Consider the following 19,357-nt stretch of genomic DNA (forward strand, 5'->3'; position numbering starts at 1 on the left):
TGTAGCTATAGCTTTACCAAACTTAGACTATCTATTATTGATTTTCTGAGAATTGCCTTAGCAAATAGCAAGTAACAACATCAAAGATGAAAGAAATTTGATTCTCTAATTTTGGCCGAAACAGCACCTATTGAGCAGTAGGGTCGTTAATCTACAATCATGAATCAGGGTGCGGTGTCTACTGGACTTAAATGACGTAAAACGTACAGTCGTGAAGGAACTGACAGTGGTAACTGGTAAGTAAACATGCTTTTCCATTTTATTTTTGTTGTTCGTCCTTCGCAAGCAATAGCACGGTTTTCAACATAATTGCCATGCAAATGATCAAACTGCCCAGCAAACAGTCCACTGTTTGCAAATGCTGAGCCACCGTGACCCTAATGATCCATTCACCCTTTTTCCTTTCGTTGGCTGACCAATTTTTAAATGGGCTAAACTATCCTTGCTTGTAAAGCTCAATGCGCATATCCGTTATGATCTTATTGACTTGATATGGTAAAGAATTTTGAGAACATAAATTATTAAAAACGGGATTTTCACGATGGCGCTTAACGGCAGGACCGCAAAGCTCGTGCTTTTTGCCTACCTTTTTGAAGAAACGTGCGAGTTTGAAATATGCGCCAAATATTTTTTTGTTGGACTGACCTACACTACAGCCATCAGCCATGTGACAGATATACAATTGAGTGGCGCCACTTTTTTTCAAATGTCAAGTTATTTTTGTTTGGGAATTCTTGGCACGGTGCATCAGGGTCGGGTGAGCGAATGGGTTTATCAAGCACAAGCTTTTGCTGCATTCTCTTAAAGTCCGTTGAGATTATTAAGTTCAATGTAATTGTGGCCAACAACCGGCGGGTTATTTTTGCAATATGAAATTCTAACTTAATTCGAATTATTAACGCGAGGAGTGAGGGGAAACTAGAGGCGTGATTGACAGTTTTGATTGTCCCGAGAAGAGAAAAGAATAAGTTCATGAACTACCATAATATTTTTTGTTCGTTATAAAGAGAAAGTAAAAGATCATCAGACTTCATTTCTTAATGCCTTAAAGCCTAGATATGTGATCCTTAGTCCGTTTCCTTGGCAAACAAATAATCCGACTCAATCTAATCGTTTCTTCTTTCTATTTCGATTCAGAGTTAATTGCCGATTGAATGCATTCCAAATTCAAACCAATACACCTTCTGAACTCTTGGTGTAACATCCAACCCATAAACTGGAATCGAAACGCGGATGGACCGGAAACTGCGAGACCAGTAACGTGATTGACAGTTTTAATTGTACGCGGGAGAAATGACTTGAACTGCTGCGGGACCGGATGACTGATCACTTGAATCATCAAATGTCGGCGATACGTCGCTGCATAAGTCACCATCAAAGGTATTGCCAGCAACTGGGAGGTGTTAATACTTGGTTAATACAGGACTAACTGAATCTCGCAAAAGTCAAGTAGGGGAAGGCAAAAAAATCAGATTCATGTCCTTGACAACTTCAACGTAATGTCTTAGGAGTCCTTAATTCGCGCAAACAAATTCGACTCTTAGGGTTTGTTTGATTTTTAATTTGAATTTCAAGTTCGATGCCAATTAAATGCATTTCCAATTGAAACCAATACGACTGAGACTAAAGAATGATTGTAAAACGATCCAACTGCCCTGCCCTGTAAGGTGCACATTCACATTTAAATGAACGAAACGAAAAAGGGATGACGTCAAGTTACCAAAACAAGGGAGGTTGGTAAATTCAGCGAACTGTTACTTGAGCCAAAAGGACAGCTTATACGCTACTGACGAAACGAACAAATTTTTCTTTTGAAAAGTGATAAAATGATATTGCTCTCGGATTGCAATATGCCATGCTCCGTAAACCCGACGTTGGCTAATCATGGCTTTTTAGCTAAGTTCCCACTTTAGTATCGCTACCGATTTGGTCAGCGAAACAGCTCCCAGTGACTTTTGGATATTAGAAGCATGGGATTGTTGGGCGACGTGGTCAACTCCGTACCAATAGTTGGGCACATCAAGGGAATTGTCCACTATGCGTGCGGCGATACGGAAAGAGGTGACGCAGCCGTTTGGTCAGCCACACGCACTGCAGTCGTCTTGGGAGCGGGAGTCGCCGGTGCGTTGGCAGGTCCTGCCGGAGCTGTAGCCGCAGCAGCCGCTGCTGGCGCTGGTATGTACATCCGTTCATCCATAACAGGTATGTACATCTGTTTAGATTCAAACATCTCTTTTGCTATTTTATAAAGTCTAATAACCTCGTGTAACTGTGTAATCAATTGCAATAGAAAACCGAAATGCCAAACGGAAACGTGCAGCAACAGCGACGCCGGGAACCTCGGATGATTCGACAGAAAGGCCAAAGCGGCCCAAAACTAATGGCAACCAGCAGGGTATTTATTATTGTATAGTCTAGAATTGATTGATGCCTAATGTCTTGGCTCCATTTTTTGCCTTGTGACTTGACGTGACGTCAAGTCCTAAGGAATTTAAAATAAGATTATTGCAGCGTCAACTAACGACGGTGGAGGCAAATTCTGCAGGAAAATGAGACTCTGTTTTTATTTTCAGAAATGATTGTAGGTAGGGACGAGTACTCACATCAAGCCAACAGCGGATCATCAGGAGTTACAGACATGCGGATGAATCTTGCGGACAAAATGATTCTACCGGCCATAGGAACGGAAATAAGTGTGGATACGAGGCGCACATATCCGGGGACCATTCTTCAAGAGAGTTTCGTTCAGCAAAGTTACACCATAGTTTTACCTTCTCATTTGGGTGTAACGAACGCCTTGGCCTCATCTGAACGAGCTCCAACAGTTCACAGTTCGTCAACTCTTGAGAACAAAACATGGAATTTAAGTAGGAAACCCAGGGCAGCAGCTGTGGCTGAAATTCAACGCCTTCAAGGTTTCTCTAATTCGCATGGCCAACTGAGAAACAACGATCCGAATTTTAATAGGAATTTTTCTGTTGGTCTACGTTGCGATGAGGACGAAGAAGAGGATGAGGATGAAGATATTTTGTCAACCAACTTAAGTACTAGTAAAAATGGTAACTGCATTAGTTCTAAGCATGCAGTGAAGACAAAAAGGCCGAATGGAAGCATGCGTGCAAACAGCATGAGTTCTAAGCGTAATCGTAAAGAACGTTACAGCTGTCAAGTCTGCCGTAAAATGTTCCCGACACCTAGCAATTTTGCTGCCCATTTTAGGATCCATTCTTGAACGAAACCTTTTAAATGTGACCTCTGTTCCCGGTCATTTCGCCAGAAAATTCATTTACAGAGTCATACGCGTAGCATTCACATTTTAATTTTGTTAATACTGACGATCAATTAATTGTTCTACCTAAAATTACTTATGTTTCCAAAAAGTTTGTACATTGTTCCTCTTAAACATTTCCCATGTTCCTCGAAACTTAAGTTTGCAATTCAATAATTGTTGCAATTGAATTTGAAAATTGAACGAAAAAAATTGCTCAATAATTGCTGCAATTCTGCAATTGAACGCCCATTTCGCCTCGTTTAGTCGTTTCACGATGTAAGAACGACATGGGCGACACTGGCGACATCTAGTAATGAGTTTTGAATCTTAAGTTAGTTGCAGAGTCAACAATTTCAAAACAAATTAAAAAGCTAAACAACGGAGATCGGATAATAAGTTAACTACTATTTTAAATAATAGATCAAACAATCTTAAGCTAATTTTACTGCGTTCTTGACTAAATGTTTTCAGATAATTTCAGCAGTTGTCATGTACCTGGCCAACCAAGGTGCTCGTGAAAATAGAAATGAAATGGTCTAATCTAATAATGCAAGCTCACAACCTATGTCTTCTGAAGCAAAATACTTTAAGTTGCAAGGTATTTTACCAAAATAATTTTTAATTACTGTGTTATTTAAGGCAATAATGTTCACATTAATTTTTCCCTGTCAAGTTGTAAATCTTCAAGGTATTGATGCCTTCTCTACTTAGAATCTTCTCTACTTTCTCTTATCTGACTCTCCACACCCTCTCTCCATACCCCTGCACAAACTTCCAAAGACAAGACTCTGAAAACTGAAATATTGATCTGCCACCTGGGGAAACGACAGAATTTAACTTTTGTTATGCGGTTTTTCTGAAATCTTATTATGTAATACCATTATTTTTAGGTTCTTCATGGCATTTAATTTTTGAATTAGAGATTTGTGAAAAAAGTTGTAGTCAAAGTGCCAAATGCAAGAAATAGATATAAGATATCAGATAATAAGTTATTAATCGTTTTATTACTCCACAAGCAAAGGTTGTTATTTGATGTAAACAAAAGACATTCGGTAAAACAATACGACAAATTTTGGAAAAAGAAATGTTAGACACCAAAAAGGAAAACAATTCAATTCTACCAGTATCGAAACGAACCGGTGCGTCTCACAGTGACGGAATCGCACTAGTAAAGGTGGCCATAAATAACAGCTTTTTTTTTTTTGCTCATAAATATATAGAGTTGAAAGTAAAGTGTTTCATAAATAAAAAGTATCACTGATATTTTGATTTTTTAGTAACTCTAAACTATACTCGTAAATAACTAGCTCTTTAAGTAAAATGTTTCATAATAACGTAAAGGGTGCGTAGCGCTATGACGGAATCGCACAAGTAAAAAGGTTCATAAGTATCGTACTTTAGTAACTTGTATCGATAGTATATTTGCCATTCACAACAGTGTATCACTAGTAAAAGGTGTCTCAAATAATAATGTTCAGTAGAAACTGGAATAATTCTTAAAAACTTAACTAATATCTTTGAAACAAAGGGCCATTAGTAAATTATTTCATAAGGTGGTGCATCTCAGAGTGACGGAATCGCACTAGTAAAGGTTGCCATTAATAACAGCTTTTTTTTTCTCTCATTAATATACAGTGTTGGAAGTAAAGTGTTCTATAAATAAAAAATACCACTGATATTTTGATTATTTAGTAACTCTAAACTATGCTCGTAAATAACTAGCTCTATAAGTAAAATTTGAACATAAGAACATAAAGTTATATATGTGTAGTATAAAGAAAGCGTATCTTAAATATATGTCTCATTAGAACTTCGTTGCAAAGATACTTTGTAGTACATGAATATTCAAATTTTTCACAATAAAAAACTGTATCATAAGTATTCTGTTCCACAAGTATATTCAATTTGTTTGCAATTTTACACGCTAGATGACTCTTAGTGTATGGTAGAATTCGGTACAATTTTCTGAAATTCGGCAGCGTTGCAGCTTAGCGGCAGAATTTAAATTTGTTTTCTTCAAATAGCTAGTACTGTGCGTGTCTGGCTGCCCGCTGCCTGCCAACCCCCGCCCTCCCCCCCCCCCCCTTCGCGCTTCGTTTATCGCTTAAATTACCGTGATACTTTTACTTTTTTAGTATAGATATCAATCAAACATATCGGAACATTCCATAAAGATCTGTGAATCATAAGGTGTGCGACTTAGTCGCCACCCCGCGTCGCACTTTTTTAAAGCTTAAGGCTTAAGTTACAGCAAAATTTATTATTAGCAATATGGAATTAGAAGATATTTGACTTTAACATATATCGCTGTCGATTTGGATGCGGTAATCCGCCTACTCCGGCTGCTCACTCCGCTGTCGGCCTCCATGGCGTTCGTCACCGTCGCCATCGGACTCGTCACCGGCCATTTCTCTACAGCGAAGAGAAAATGTCCAACCCGAAATTCAACCGAACCGGAGATCCCGAACTCGAGTACCTCTCCAAATTCACAGTCAGCGGACTCTGGACTCTTTGCTACACCAGTCGTACATTTCGCTTAAATGATTTTTAAAGACCATCAAATAGAAATCAAATGACGTGGGAATTTCTTTCAGCTGGAGAGACGGAACGCTACTGTTTCAACATCGATTATTTCCCAACGGAAGAGTACAGTCCCGATCCCAATGACTCGACACTCTCAATCCCTTGTAAGAGAAGTTTCATTATTATTCCGGGCTCCTAACATTGGATACATTAATGTTTATTTATTTTGATTCCAACAGATGCGGTCTTGAGGTCGGCTCCGTTCTTTTTCATGGCCACCGCTCTGTTGGTCGTCGGAGAGATTTCCTGTTTCCTCGGCCACTTTGCACCCAGGAGACGCTATTGCACTTTTCTATCCGGCGTCACTTTTATCCTTTCCGGTATTTTATTTCGATTGGAATTATTTTTAAAATTTTGATCAAGTGTATTTTTGTTTTTAAATTTTTTATTCAGGATGGTTACTTTTACTCGGTCTGGTTGTTTACGTCTCGGTTTTCACGGCTGAAATCGGAAGTAAAAGTAAATTAAGGCCCAGCTCATCATTATAACCGCCAATATTCACCTACGCCTAGGCTACAGTTTCTATTTGGTAGTCATCGGTTTCTTACGGTTTCTTAGCTGGCGAGGTATTTTCACAACCATCATTTTATACATTTAAATTGATTTTAAATTATACCTTATATTTATTTGGGATAAAACAGGTAGCCGGTACTTCTGCCATTTTTCCTGTTCATTTATTGGCACCGAAATCGAATTGCCAAAAAGGAAATGCACCGGAAAATGACTTTAGCTCTAGTGTAGACGCCAGTCGATTTGGGTTACACGGCAGCCCCACCTTCTGGCAGATAGGACCGCTGTATAGGCCTATAGATCAGTACACCTCATACGTGGGCGATGAAAGCTTTGAAATTTAAACTTCACCTTGAAACGGAATGCTCGATCCTTATACTGCATATAGAAATACTTTGATCAGTGATGATCGTTTTGGGGTCAACATCCGCTTTCGCCGTAAAGGTCAAAGCCGCACCAGCAACGCCTGGGTTTCCATCAAGACCTTCATGCAATTTCACATGTTGGGTTGGTGGCCGAATGTATAGGCCGCGGCTATGGCGAATGGTCAAGGATAAGGTAATTCCTAAATATTCTCCCGATCTTTCCAGTCGATCACAGCGGCCCATCTGAAACCCCCCTTTGATAGGCTGTGGATGGCGATCACGCTGAGTGTGATGTATGGAGCCGAGTCCACTGAATCATTAGAAAAAATCAGTCAAAATAAAAAAAATTTTGACTTTCCGATGGGGACGTGAAAGTGGTTGATGGAGCTTGGGACTTATCATTAGTTCCGTCTTTAAAAAAGCTAATTCGGCAAAATGTTCGTATTAGTCTGTTCAAAATTTCCAACGAAGGTCAGATCATTGAAATAGAACGCCATTTTAATGATGTAATCCCACTGTTACGTATAACTCATGTGAAAAACGTATTCATACAATTCAATTTTCAATTACTATTTTTTTTATCATAAAATCATAAATTTTAAATCAGTGCGTGGTGGAAATTTAAAACAAAGATTTAGTTCCTCCCATACTCGATAACAGGAAATCCTTTTATACGTATAAAAGCGCAAAAAGTCGATCTATATAGTTCATTAAACTCCTGAAGGCTATCCATCAAGACCAGAAGGTCAGTAGCAAACTTTGGCCGGCTTCAGTTGTCCGTAGTGGGTCTATATATATATTCGTGAATCCCGAAGAGAGATGATCTACAACAGCAGGCTACATTTTGTGTATTCCGATAAATGATCCGTCACCGTCAGGGAACACCCACCGAACAGTAATCCTTAATTCTGAAAAGGGTTGCCTTATGCTCGGCTTGACTGGTAAGACGGATCCTAGATCTTTGTTTTGAAAATTAAGACAGACGTCGAATAATTGTTGGAATTTATATCCATCATTTATATCTGCCCCACCTTCTGGCCATTGTTCCTCCGCCTCCCCCGCCGTCACAGATGAACCATCACCACCACCCCATGACCAACCCCCTAACGCCAGCTTGCCTTCCCCATCATCATCCCAGCGAATCCTTATTCCAGCCGACGAATCAGTGCAACGGTTTCGTGAAAATCCCGTGCCCTTGCTCTTCCATCGGCGGCGGAGTGGCTTCCATCGATGACGAATCCGTTTCCATTCCGACTCCGCCGCCGGCTGTTACGTCCGGATACCCGAGAGATTGCCCCGTCCATTACCAGCAGCAGCTTCTTGCAACGGAACGTTCGTCTTACGTGACCGTTCACAGTCCGGCAACTGGTGCCGCTCCGCCGCTGTCGGCCATCCGGCGCCACCACAATTACCAGAAGCAGCAAAGTCAAGAGCGTGACATGCCGGACATAAAGGCCTTCAGCCGGATGCTGGTCCACGATCTGCGCCAGTTCAGCACCGACTCGGAGAACAGCAACTACAAAGTCATGACCGGATCGTCGGGAGGTAATAACGCGTTGCTACACCAGCAGCAGACGACAATTTGCTACTAGTGTCACGGGGCCGGTCACGTGACGGTGCCCTGAGCTAATTGCAGCCAACAGATGCCACCCTACGTCTGCAACACTCTCCCGCGTGACGTGACCACCAGCACGCTCTGCAGGGTTGCCATGACGACTCCCGGAGACGAGGAATTCCCGGCTCGGACGGACATGAGCAGCAGCAGCCATCAGCATCGTCGCAGCAGGGATCACTTGGACGACGACGACGATGAAGATGATGCCGTTATTTTTCATCCCAGGCATTCGCGCAGTCATTCTTCCGGTACCAATTACGACGGCTCGCTCAGAAGGATCACTGCCGTCTAAAAAGATTTAAAAAGGGAAAATAATATCGTGACAAAAAAAGATAAGTTCGTGATTTTTTTTAATTTGGAAAAAATTGTCCAACGTCAATCCAGAATTATATACCGTACGTGTGTAAGTGTACATTATTTTAGGTATAATATTGATTGTGAATTATTTGAGTGATGCGCGTGTTTAGGCCTGAAATGATTATTATTATATGGAAAGGATGAACTCAAATTTTGCAGGCCTGACAATTAAAATTCGCACCTATCGTTCTGAACAACAATAATAAAAAGATTCTTTGAAAACATTTTGGCTTTTTAATATTTTTTATTGGACGAAAGTTGACCTATCAGAAATTTAAATTATGCGGTTCGGTTGGTCAATAAAGTTAGTTGATGGCCACGCTCACTTCTTGGTCGTTACGGAGAGTTGCGCCGGCGATAAAACGATATTTCGATAATAAGTCATCAAGTTACTTTACAAGTACATTTTCTGCTGGAGATTGATCCATATAAGCAAAATGAAAACGAAAAAACCATGCTACTAACTACAAAATCATGTATGTCAAGCTGAGCGCTAGATGGCTATGTATTAAAAAAAACGTCACTAGTCAGGACTTGCGTCCTGCTCCAAGAAAATTAGGAAATATTGGAAAATTTTGGATAAAAATGGGGAAAAAAGGGGAAAGCACGGACAAATTATGAAAAATAAGGAAATATCGGAATCGGATGTTTACGATGACGCATACACATGGCTAGTGGTTGTGTTTCAATTAGAAAGGCGGCCCGTAGAGCAGCAATCACGGCAGGGCGTACGGCTTCGAAATGTGGGATGGTAGGTAACTGATGAACAAGCCAAGAGAACTGGGAATCGTCTCCTGTTCCTTCGGAGCATGCACCATCACTCATGGTAATATCATCGTCTTTTACTGCCAAGACCACACTCAATGCCTATGCAAACGTAATGTATAATCATGGAGCCGTATAATTATTTAAGCAAACTCGTTGATTATGAAAATAAACTCTTACCGTGAGGGCTTGGTGACGGGCGAGAGCTTTCTGAGCACTCAATCGTCTCATCAAATAGTCTAGGACTTCACGGCATGCTTCGGGTAGTTGATTGGGATCAGTCAACAAAAATCTTAGATGCTGGACCAACTGTTGGTGTTTGTGACGACGTTCCTTGCGTTTGCCAAGCTGTTGCTTACAATCGTTCATTAGATCATTAACAGGCAGACCATCAGCTGCTTCGTGAAGCAAAAACTCACAAAGACATTGAACAGGCAGAACGTTCCAAGCACCTTCATTGGACTCGACCAAATCAGCCAGCCATGGCTTCGTTTGCGCAGCTCCTTGCCTACATAAAAAGAATTTGCATTGAAGAAAATTAGATTAGAATTTCGCTATTAAAATTCATACTATTTCACATACCTATGCAGAATTTACAATAAAAAGTTCGGTTGGCGACTTCTACAAAGTAGGTGACCCAGTCGAAGTGTTGCGTTCAAAGTTCGAAGCTGCTCAATAACAGCCGGAGGAGGTCGTCGCGTAGATCCTCGTGGATCAAGTGATGTCAACTAAAGTAAAATATTACAATGATTTGCAAGAAAATCAAAAGTTAAGAGCGCTTTAAATACTTGACTAAGCAGCAAAGGATTGTTCTCGGTAATAACAGTTTTTGTAGAGGCGGCTCCTAGATCTGTTTCGAATTCCAAGATGGTTTGCTTTTCAATTGCAGCCACCTGCAACTCTGTTTGGTCTGTGGTACCAGAAGAAGTAGCAAATCATTTGTGATACACATCTCCATCAATGCTCGGAGTATAGGAGGGAATGAATTCCATGCCTCAGACCCAAGACTGCCAGGATTATGAGCAATCAGCATCAATAGCATCAACCAAGCCTTCCAGTAAAGGGTGCTAACTGCCAGATTTGGAGGAGTATATCCTAAAGTAAAAAAAATTAGCTTGTGACAAATTAAGATAAGATTACACGCTTGAATACCTTGTGGCAAGACGATATTTTCAGGATAATGATAAGCAGTGAGGTGGAGAACCATGTCAAAAATTTCTTGGTTATCAGCCACTAGCATAAGGAAAAGGAAAAGTTCCATCTCTCTCAAATCTCCACAGGCGACCAAAGATGCCAAGATGCTGATTCACACACACCAGGACTTATGGCAAGGAAAACGCATAAAGTCGTCAAGGCTGCCAATGAAAACCTGGATGTTCAAGATACACAATTTTAATTTTTTTGCAAAAAAAGGAGCAATTAACTAAAGTATGATTACTTTTGACACAAAAAATGCGTCGTAATTACACTACGACGCCTCGATTTGTGCCTTCGTGCCGTCGACGCCTTTTAGTCGTCTGAATCTAAATTCTGAACCTGCGCCGCAGGCCGCAGCTGCTATTTAACAACACGGTTACTCATGCGACGTTGTCGTAATGTTGCTAAATACTATTGGAGCATTTTACTACTGTCACCTCACATACTCATTTCTTTTTTAGACATGAAAATAACAAATAAATAGAATTATGAAACAATTTACTTATGACCATTTGTCTCTGAGACAAATGTAAAGTTTTTCAGAATTATTTCAGTTTCTACTGAACATTATTATTTGAAAAACGTTTTACTACTGATACACTGTTACGAATGACAAATATACTATTGATACAGATTTGTAAAGTACGATACTTAAGATACTTTTTACTAGTGCGATTCCGTCACAGTGATACGCACCCTTTACGTTATTATGAAGCATTTTACTTAAAGAGCTAGTTATTTACGGGTATAGTTTACAGTTACTAAGTAATCAAAATATCAGTGATATCTTTTATTTATGGAACACTTTACTTCCAACACTGTATATTAATGAGAGAAAAAAAAAGCTTTTATTAATGACAACCTTTACTAGTGCGATTCCGTCATTCTGAGATGCACCACCTTATGAAATAATTTACTAATGGCCATTTGTTTCAAAGATATTTGTTCAGTTTTTAAGAATTATTTCAATTTCTACTGAACATTATTATTTGAGACACCTTTTACTAGTGATACACTGTTCCAATGGCAAATATACTATCGATACAAGTTACTAAAGTACGATACTTATGAACCTTTTTACTACTGCGATTCCGTCATAGCGCTACGCACTGAAACGAACTAGTGTTGCATAACTAGACTAGAGGATCTGTTTGAAGCACCTTTCTCTGATCTAGTCGCCATAGTGAAAACTCTCACCAGAAAATGCTCAAGCATGCAATTTGTGAAAAAAAACGACAAGAAGCTACCTGGATGTTCTATCCTTCCAACGGAGAGTAATTTAAAGGAAGATATCGAAACAATGGAGCTAATCTCCGCAGCGTGTATTTTTAATTCTGATATACGGATCAGAAAATACGGCAAGAGTGTCTGGAAAACAGCAGCAAAGATGAGAGATGTCTACGGATTGCAGAAATCAGTTGTTTTCCATTCGGATCTCGAAGAAATTTTTTTGATTAAACAACGTGAATTCCGAAATGTTGAAGATTTGGACTACATGATTCGGGATAGGCAAACGTGCTGGGGCATGCAAGGATTTCTCGTCTGTAACCGTATTTTGAAGAAGCGTGGATGTTTTCTGAACACCTTCGTCGTCGAAAATTTTTTCAAGTCTGCCTTGTGCTCACTCAACAGGAAGTTGGCACTCATTTGCACGTTGAGACAACATCTGTCTTTTCAGTGCTTTCAACTTCAAGCAGAAGAGACACCGTCTTTCTTTTCTTGCAGAAGAGACACCGTCTTTCTTTTCTTAGGGGGATTACAATGTTCCTCGCAATCTGGTGTGATGGTATATTCCTCAGCTTTCTTTTTAGAACCCATGTTCTTCTGTGTTTTGGGTTGGTCAGACCCTCTGTAGTCAGTACTGTTATGAGAAATTTAAAATTTTAGAATACATATAATGAAGAATTTTATGCGATAATACCTGCCAATTTGATGGAAAAATGTAACGAATCCCGGCTAGCTGCTAGATAAATTGGAAGCAGTCTTCAAATACCGTGGCGTTGGAAATGAACTAAAAAATTTTACAAAAACTAGGTTATTTTTAATACAAAATTAGGAGAGACTAAAGGTTTACAGTGTTAATGTTAGAAGAAAAATAATCTTCGGTAGAAACAAATCCCATCTATGTGGAAGATAAATTGGAAGCAGTTTTCAAAATTTATGGGAAATGAAATTGATTCTTCTATCAATTTTACCAAAACTAGGTTAGTAATTGTGCTAAATAATGAGAAAATAGAGGCTTACCGTGTTGACGACTGACTGAAGCGTCACAGGTAAACCATCGCATGGGAGTCTTAGCCTTCGCACCTCGGTCGCTGCGATGCAAGATAACGGGCGAACACCCTGAAAGGAATCGCCTACCAGTCGGCTTAATTTGGCATTTGGATAACGTGCAAGAAGAGGTTTAATACACTCCAATGCTGATTGGCCACTGAGATTGACTTGATCTTGGTGGAAATTTCCATCCAGGATAACTTGAACGATAGTTGTGAAATTTTCGGCGCGAGTGGAATAAGATTCGGAGTGCCAAAAACTGGTCGAATCAACTTCTTTCTTGAAAAGGAGATGTAGTGGACTGTCCCGGTGTTGATTTACAATGTTCGTATCGGCTCCACAATCTAGCATCAACTTGATCAACTTGAACTCGTGTGTTTGTCCTTTGAGAGATGAACAAAGCTTAAGCAGAAGGTTCTGCTTTTGACTTGGTCGCTTGCGTTCGTAGAAATGAATATACGTCGCCAGATGATTTTTCAAAAGCGTACTTTCATTCTCTGACTTAGGAACTGACATTAAAAGTTCAAGGATGCGTAGTATGAGGCTCGAAACTTCTTCTACCTTTTCGGATTTTGATTTATTAACACGTTGATTACTGCTGGTATTTTGCTCGTTTGGACTGGTGATGTCGTGGAGTTTAACTTGGTACGAGAAAGAAAACATCAGAGCTGTCATCAAGTTGTGGAACGATAATAACGTTCGTTTAGAAACGTTAAAAATGTCTAGAGGATGATGATTGGTATTCAAAGTAGTATCATCCCAGCACTTTCTCTTCAGTGTGTTGAAAAATTCAGCAAGTGTCGAGTAAACGACGTCATGTGGCTTTCCTGGATTCAGTACGAGTTTTTCCAAATAATCTTTTGTTCCGATGATCTCAAAATGATACAAAGAAATTGCAAATGTTTGTTGAGGCGGTAACATCCTTTTTTCTGGTTGATAGAAGGTAGACTTGAAAAAAATTTCGACGACGAAGGTGTTCAGAGAACATCCACGCTTCTTCAAAATACGGTTACAGACGAGAAATCCTTGCATGCCCCAGCACGTTTGCCTATCCCGAATCATGTAGTCCAAATCTTCAACATTTCGGAATTCACGTTGTTTAATCAAAAAAATTTCTTCGTGATCCGAATGGAAAACAACTGATTTCTGCAATCCGTAGACATCTCTCATCTTTGCTGCTGTTTTCCAGACACTCTTGCCGTATTTTCTGATCCGTATATCAGAATTAAAAATACACGCTGCGGAGATTAGCTCCATTGTTTCGATATCTTCCTCTAAATTACTCTCCGTTGGAAGGATAGAACATCCAGGTAGCTTCTTGTCGTTTTTTTTTCCACAAATTGCATGTTTGAGCATTTTCTGGTGAGAGTTTTCACCATGGCGACTAGATCAGAGAAAGGTGCTTCAAACAGATCCTCAAAAAATCTCTTGTGCTCACTCAACAGGAAGTTGGCACTCATTTGCACGTCTTCCTCTTTTGAGACAACATCTGTCTTTTCAGTGCTTTCAACTTCAAGCAGAAGAGACACCGTCTTTCTTTTCTTGCAGAAGAGACACCGTCTTTCTTTTCTTAGGGGGATTACAATGTTCCTCGCAATCTGGTGTGATGGTATATTCCTCAGCTTTCTTTTTAGAACCCATGTTCTTCTGCGCTTTGGGTTGGTACTCTGTAGTCAGTACTGTTATGAGAAATTTAAAATTTTAGAATACATATAATGAAGAATTTTATGCGATAATACCTGCTAATTTGATGGAAAAATGTAACGAATCCCGGCTAGCTGCTAGATAAATTGGAAGCAGTCTCCAAATACCGTTGTGTTGGAAATGAACTAACAAAATTTACAAAAACTAGGTTATTTTTAATACAAAATTAGGAGAGACTAAAGGTTTACAGTGTTAATGTTAGAAGAAAAATAATCTTCGGTAGAAACAAATCCCAGCTATGTGGAAGATAAATTGGAAGCAGTTTTCAAAATTTATGGGAAATGAAATTGATTCTTCTATCAATTTTACCAAAACTAGGTTAGTAATTGTGCTAAATAATGAGAAAATAGAGGCTTACCGTGTTGACGCATGAAGAAAACAATTTTGAAGTAGAAAAATTTAAAAATTTTACGAAATTTCAACAAAGATTCTTGAGCTCTGACTGGGGACATGTGACCGGTACCAGTAGGAGAAAACTTTTAACGGTTTTTTCCTCGTGCTGTTGGCTGTTGGCAAATACAAGTCCCCCTGGTGGCTGAATTTGAATTTTAAATTTTAACCGTTGCCAAATTTTATTATTTAGCAATTTATCCGTTGTTTCACTGTGTTTTTTTAGAGGTTTAACGTTTAAGGGAAAATAAAGACATTTGAACTTATTCAAAAAATCACTGATAGAGTGGTAGCTAACACGAAAAAAAGCATAAATGAATTCGAGTCTTCGAAAATCACCGATCTGCAAAAGATTTGGAAAACGATTTGGAAAACTGCTGAACCAAGGAATAAACCAACTGAACAATAGGAAATTAGGAATTGACTGAATTTTAAGAAATTTATTTAGAACTTTAATATGTTAAAACTCAGAAACATTGCGTTTCTTTATTCAAGTGTCAGAGAAATGTCAGGACTATGGCACTAAGGGTTCTTTATTTTGAATGCAATGGTTTAAAAAAAATTGTCTGCCGCATTTCGATGGTTACCGAGATTCAACCAAATTTTCAAATCTTTCAAATTCAAATAAACTTTTTCAAGACGTTTCCCTAGCTATGACAAATGGTATATTAGTCCCAATCATAAAGAGAAATTACACAATGACTTATATGAGCATAGAAATGTTTTTTAAATGGCCCATGTTGAAAGAAAAAGGTTTCTTTCGTTTTTTATTTATTTTAACTGATTTCAACTAAAAAAAAAATATTTATTTGCGATTTTGTCTTTATGTACCACGGCGAACAGTAATTTTAAGCGATTGGATCATCAGCGTGAAGCCAGATTGCTCTCTTCTTTAACGTTCTGCTGCTGGATGCGTTGTTGAATGGCGATATACTGACGAACCAGACGAAATATCTCATGGGCCTGATCTGTTTGAATGCGGGTCACGCGCTGCTGCCTTAAATTTCCGCATTTCATGTCCAGGAAAAGGGGACCTTCTTTCGAAATGATTTTGCGAGTAGATATCACCTCGGAATAAGGATAGTGCATCAAAGTTTCCTTTAACACAACAAATTAAGATCAATATGATGTCGTTTTTAAAAAGGAAATATTAAATCTAAATCTAATTTACGTGAGTAATGACATCAAGGAAGTGAACACCGTTCCGGTTGAGCGCTAAAATATGTTCAGATCGTTCAGCAGGATCTGCGTCGCGCCGGACGTCGAAGAAACTCGAACCAAAAAGGAACCACTTTTCTAACACCTCTCTAAAAGCAATTTGGGGTATTTCATTAAGAAGCCCCGGTTTGAAAGTGGCGTCACAGGAAATGAAAACCATTTCTAAAACCTTTAGCTTTGGCCTGAGACGGTTTCGAATGTTCGACCTTCCAAGAGCTATTATATGGACCAGATTAAACCATTGTGGAGGTTTGATGTCACGAACTGAGCAGAGGGCCGGTTTCGGCAATAGATATTTGGTGATTGACAGTTTTATTTCTACGCGGGACAAACGACTTGAACTGCTGCGGGACCGGATGACGGATCACTTGAATCATCAAATGTCGGCGATACGTTGCTGCATTGCCAGGAATTCAGGTCTAAGATTTGTGGGAAATGTTCAACATTGTCAGCATCTGGTCGAAGAGTGACACTGATTTCGAGAAAGTCACCATCAAAGGTATTACCAGCAACTGGGAGGTGTTAATACCGGACTAACTGAATCTCGCAAAAGTCAAGTAGGGGAAGGCAAAAGAAAAAAAATCAGAGTCGTGTCCTTGACAACTTCAACGTAATGTCTTTGGAGTCCTTTGGCGCAAACAAATCGAAACAAATTCGACTCTTATTGTTTGTTTGATTTTTAATTAGAATTTCAAGTTCGATGTCGATTGAATGCATTTCCAATTGAAACCAATACGGCTGAGACTAAAGAATGATTGTAAAATGACTTAACTGCCCCGCCAATTGCATTAACACCAAAAGAGGGGGGGGGGGGGGGTAAATTCAGCGAACCGTTGGTTGAGCCCAAAAAAGGACTGCTTATACAGTACGCTAACGACCCAATTTTCTTTTGAAAAATGATATTGCTCTAGGATTGCAATGATCCGTAAACCCGACGTTGGCTAATCATCGCTATGTAACTAAACGCCCGTTGTGTATATAATTGCTCTGCAATTGTTCCCACTTTAGTATCGCTACCGATCTCGTCAGCTCCATCACCTACTTTCTCTTCTCTTTATTTTTTTTAAGTGACTTGGATATTAGAAGCATGGGCTTGTTGGGCGACGTGGTCAACCAAGTGGTCAACTCCGTACCAATAGTGGGCCACATCAAGGGAATGGTCCACTATGCGTGCGGCGATACGGAAAGAGGTGACGCAGCCGTTTGGTCAGCCACACGCACTGCAGTCGTCTTGGGAGCGGGAGTCGCCGGTGCGTTGGCAGGTCCTGCCGGAGCTGTTGCCGCAGCAACCGCTGCTGGCGCTGCTGCCGATCTTACCTTTTACGCCAATGGAGAGCCACAGTTGCACGGTATCGCCCGGGTAATCAAGACTCCCAGAAAATCCCTTTCTTGGCTTGCGGCAGGCATCAACGTGTTGGGCGATGGATGCCTTGGCGTCAGCCTTGGTGTCAGCGCTGGGCTCGGCGTGATTGGGCTCAACGGAAGCGTATTGGAAGAGCAGTTGACTAATGTTGCCATGAACGGCGCATTTTTGGCGTGGACCACTTTCAATTCCGCCGGAACAGGTATGTACATCCGTTTAGATTCAAACGTCTCTTTTGCTATTATATAAGATGTAATAACCTCGTGTAATTGTGTAATCAATTGTAATAGAAAATCGAAATGCCAAACGGAAACGTGCAGCAACAGCGACGCCGGGAACCTCGGATGATTCGACAGAAAGGCCAAAGCGGCCCAAAACTAATGGCAACCAGCAGGGTATTTATTATTGTATTTCCGTCTAGAATTGACTAATGCCTAATTGCATGGCTCCATTTTTTCTGTGCAACTTGATGTGACGTCAAGTCTGATTCAGTTGACGTCAAATTCTGTGGTAAAATGAGACTCTTTTTCTTTTCAGAAATGATTGTAGCTATCGACGAAAACTCGCATCAAGCCATCAGTGGATCATCAGGAGTTACAGAAATCCGGATAAATCTTGCGGAAAGAATGCTTCTATCGGCCATAGGAACGGGAATAAGTGCGGATCCGAGGCGCACATCTCTGGAGGCCGTTTTTCAAGAGTCTCGTTTACAGCAAAGTTACTCCATTGTAACGAACACCTTGGCCTCATCTGAACGAGCTCCAACATTTCACAGATCGGCAACTCTTGAGAAAAAAACATGTTTTAGTGGGAAACACAGCGCAGAAGCTGTGGCTGAAATTGAAATTCAACGACTTCAAGGTTTCTCTAATTCGTATGGCGGACTGAGTAACAACGATCCGAATTTTAATAGGAATTTTTCTGTTGGTCTACGTTGCGATGAGGACGAAGAAGAGGATGCGGATGAAGATATTTTGTCAACCAACTTAAGTACTAGTAAAAATGGTAACTGCATTAGTTCTAAACATGCAGTGAAGACAAAAAGGCCGAATGGAAGCATGCGTGCAAACAGCATGAGTTCTAAGCGTAATCGTAAAGAACGTTACAGCTGTCAAGTCTGCCGTAAAATGTTCCCGACACCTAGCAATTTAGCTGCCCATTTTAGGATCCATTCGGGAACGAAACCTTTTAAATGTGACCTCTGTTCCCGGTCATTTCGCCAGAAAATTCATTTACAGAGTCATATGCGTAGCATTCACAAGATCATAGTTGACAAGTGATTCAGTTAAATTTTATTGATACTGACGATCAATTAATTGATCTACCTAAAAATACTTGCTTCCAAAAACGTTCATACATTGATCCTCTTTAACATTTCACCATATGTTCCTGGAAACTTGCACTCGTGTTAACATGTGAAAATAATACAGATGTATTTTGTAATTGTGTGAATTTTTAAAGCTCAAGAAAATCACCGAGTATAGACCGGAAGCAAAGTGGACAGCTTCAGTTTTGGTATCCCATTCCCCGTAACTCAATTTTCATATCGAAGTTCAAGTTCAACACAATCTGATATTTACTTTGAATCACACAAAATTAATTTTTACAACTCCGAACGGAATAAATGTTTTGCAGAATTGTATGAATAAAATAAAAAATTTAAATCATCGGTCATCGAATACGACGGATGTTATTTTGGCGATTTGGCAACCCCAGCGTCTTACCTGCAATTGGTTGAAATGTGC

The 19,357-nt window shown here is 39.9% G+C and overlaps 2 protein-coding genes and 5 long non-coding RNA genes across 15 annotated transcripts; 3 read left to right on the forward strand and 4 right to left on the reverse strand.

The window, feature by feature from the left end:
- Positions 1 to 1,371: 1,371 nt before the first annotated feature.
- Positions 1,372 to 19,035, forward strand: LOC124349710 (zinc finger protein 770-like). 4 transcript variants are annotated; one of them, XM_046800509.1, is made up of 6 exons: positions 2,067 to 2,202; positions 2,291 to 2,395; positions 2,574 to 3,059; positions 17,318 to 17,814; positions 17,903 to 18,007; positions 18,150 to 19,035. In XM_046800509.1, the coding sequence occupies exons 4-6, from the start codon at positions 17,337 to 17,339 to the stop codon at positions 18,890 to 18,892; spliced, it is 1,326 nt and encodes a 441-aa protein (XP_046656465.1). In that variant the 5' UTR covers positions 2,067 to 2,202; positions 2,291 to 2,395; positions 2,574 to 3,059; positions 17,318 to 17,336; the 3' UTR covers positions 18,893 to 19,035. The 4 variants fall into 4 exon arrangements, with proteins under 4 accessions (XP_046656466.1, XP_046656468.1, XP_046656467.1 ...); XM_046800510.1 differs by lacking the exons at positions 2,291 to 2,395; positions 2,574 to 3,059; positions 17,318 to 17,814 and adding an exon at positions 1,372 to 1,496 and having other exon boundaries at positions 1,576 to 2,202; XM_046800512.1 differs by lacking the exons at positions 17,318 to 17,814; positions 17,903 to 18,007; positions 18,150 to 19,035 and adding an exon at positions 1,372 to 1,496 and having other exon boundaries at positions 1,576 to 2,202; positions 2,574 to 3,308.
- Positions 3,319 to 4,210, forward strand: LOC124350437. Its single transcript, XR_006920956.1, has 3 exons — positions 3,319 to 3,667; positions 3,743 to 3,869; positions 3,945 to 4,210. It is a non-coding gene; the product is annotated as an uncharacterized LOC124350437 (long non-coding RNA).
- LOC124350425 lies at positions 5,872 to 6,365 on the forward strand. The gene is made up of 3 exons (XR_006920937.1): positions 5,872 to 5,958; positions 6,034 to 6,174; positions 6,248 to 6,365. It is a non-coding gene; the product is annotated as an uncharacterized LOC124350425 (long non-coding RNA).
- On the reverse strand, positions 9,189 to 11,753 carry LOC124350206. Of its 3 annotated transcripts, none has more exons than XR_006920453.1 (7): positions 11,526 to 11,753; positions 10,905 to 11,020; positions 10,619 to 10,835; positions 10,255 to 10,561; positions 10,049 to 10,194; positions 9,647 to 9,974; positions 9,189 to 9,568 (listed from the first exon to the last, which is right to left on the reverse strand). It is a non-coding gene; the product is annotated as an uncharacterized LOC124350206 (long non-coding RNA). The 3 variants fall into 3 exon arrangements; XR_006920452.1 differs by having other exon boundaries at positions 10,905 to 11,023; XR_006920454.1 differs by lacking the exon at positions 11,526 to 11,753 and having other exon boundaries at positions 9,647 to 9,814; positions 9,886 to 9,974; positions 10,905 to 11,127.
- LOC124349674 lies at positions 12,386 to 15,156 on the reverse strand. Of its 4 annotated transcripts, none has more exons than XR_006920306.1 (3): positions 15,000 to 15,156; positions 12,585 to 12,674; positions 12,386 to 12,524 (listed from the first exon to the last, which is right to left on the reverse strand). XR_006920306.1 is itself a non-coding variant. In XM_046800451.1 (3 exons), exons 1-2 carry the CDS (start codon positions 14,291 to 14,293, stop codon positions 12,627 to 12,629), a joined length of 1,434 nt encoding a protein of 477 aa, XP_046656407.1. In that variant the 5' UTR covers positions 14,294 to 14,476; the 3' UTR covers positions 12,392 to 12,524; positions 12,585 to 12,626. The 4 variants fall into 4 exon arrangements, 1 of the variants encoding a protein (XP_046656407.1); XR_006920304.1 differs by lacking the exon at positions 12,585 to 12,674 and adding an exon at positions 14,677 to 14,766; XM_046800451.1 differs by lacking the exon at positions 15,000 to 15,156 and adding an exon at positions 12,908 to 14,476 and having other exon boundaries at positions 12,392 to 12,524.
- LOC124350322 lies at positions 15,830 to 16,332 on the reverse strand. Its single transcript, XR_006920766.1, has 2 exons — positions 16,203 to 16,332; positions 15,830 to 16,129 (listed from the first exon to the last, which is right to left on the reverse strand). It is a non-coding gene; the product is annotated as an uncharacterized LOC124350322 (long non-coding RNA).
- LOC124350511 lies at positions 18,812 to 19,325 on the reverse strand. Its single transcript, XR_006921043.1, has 2 exons — positions 19,220 to 19,325; positions 18,812 to 18,937 (listed from the first exon to the last, which is right to left on the reverse strand). It is a non-coding gene; the product is annotated as an uncharacterized LOC124350511 (long non-coding RNA).
- Between the last annotated feature and the right edge of the window lie 32 nt (positions 19,326 to 19,357).

The sequence above is a fragment of the Daphnia pulicaria genome, chromosome 7, assembly GCF_021234035.1.
Source record: "Daphnia pulicaria isolate SC F1-1A chromosome 7, SC_F0-13Bv2, whole genome shotgun sequence".
Classification (NCBI taxonomy): domain Eukaryota; kingdom Metazoa; phylum Arthropoda; class Branchiopoda; order Diplostraca; family Daphniidae; genus Daphnia; species Daphnia pulicaria.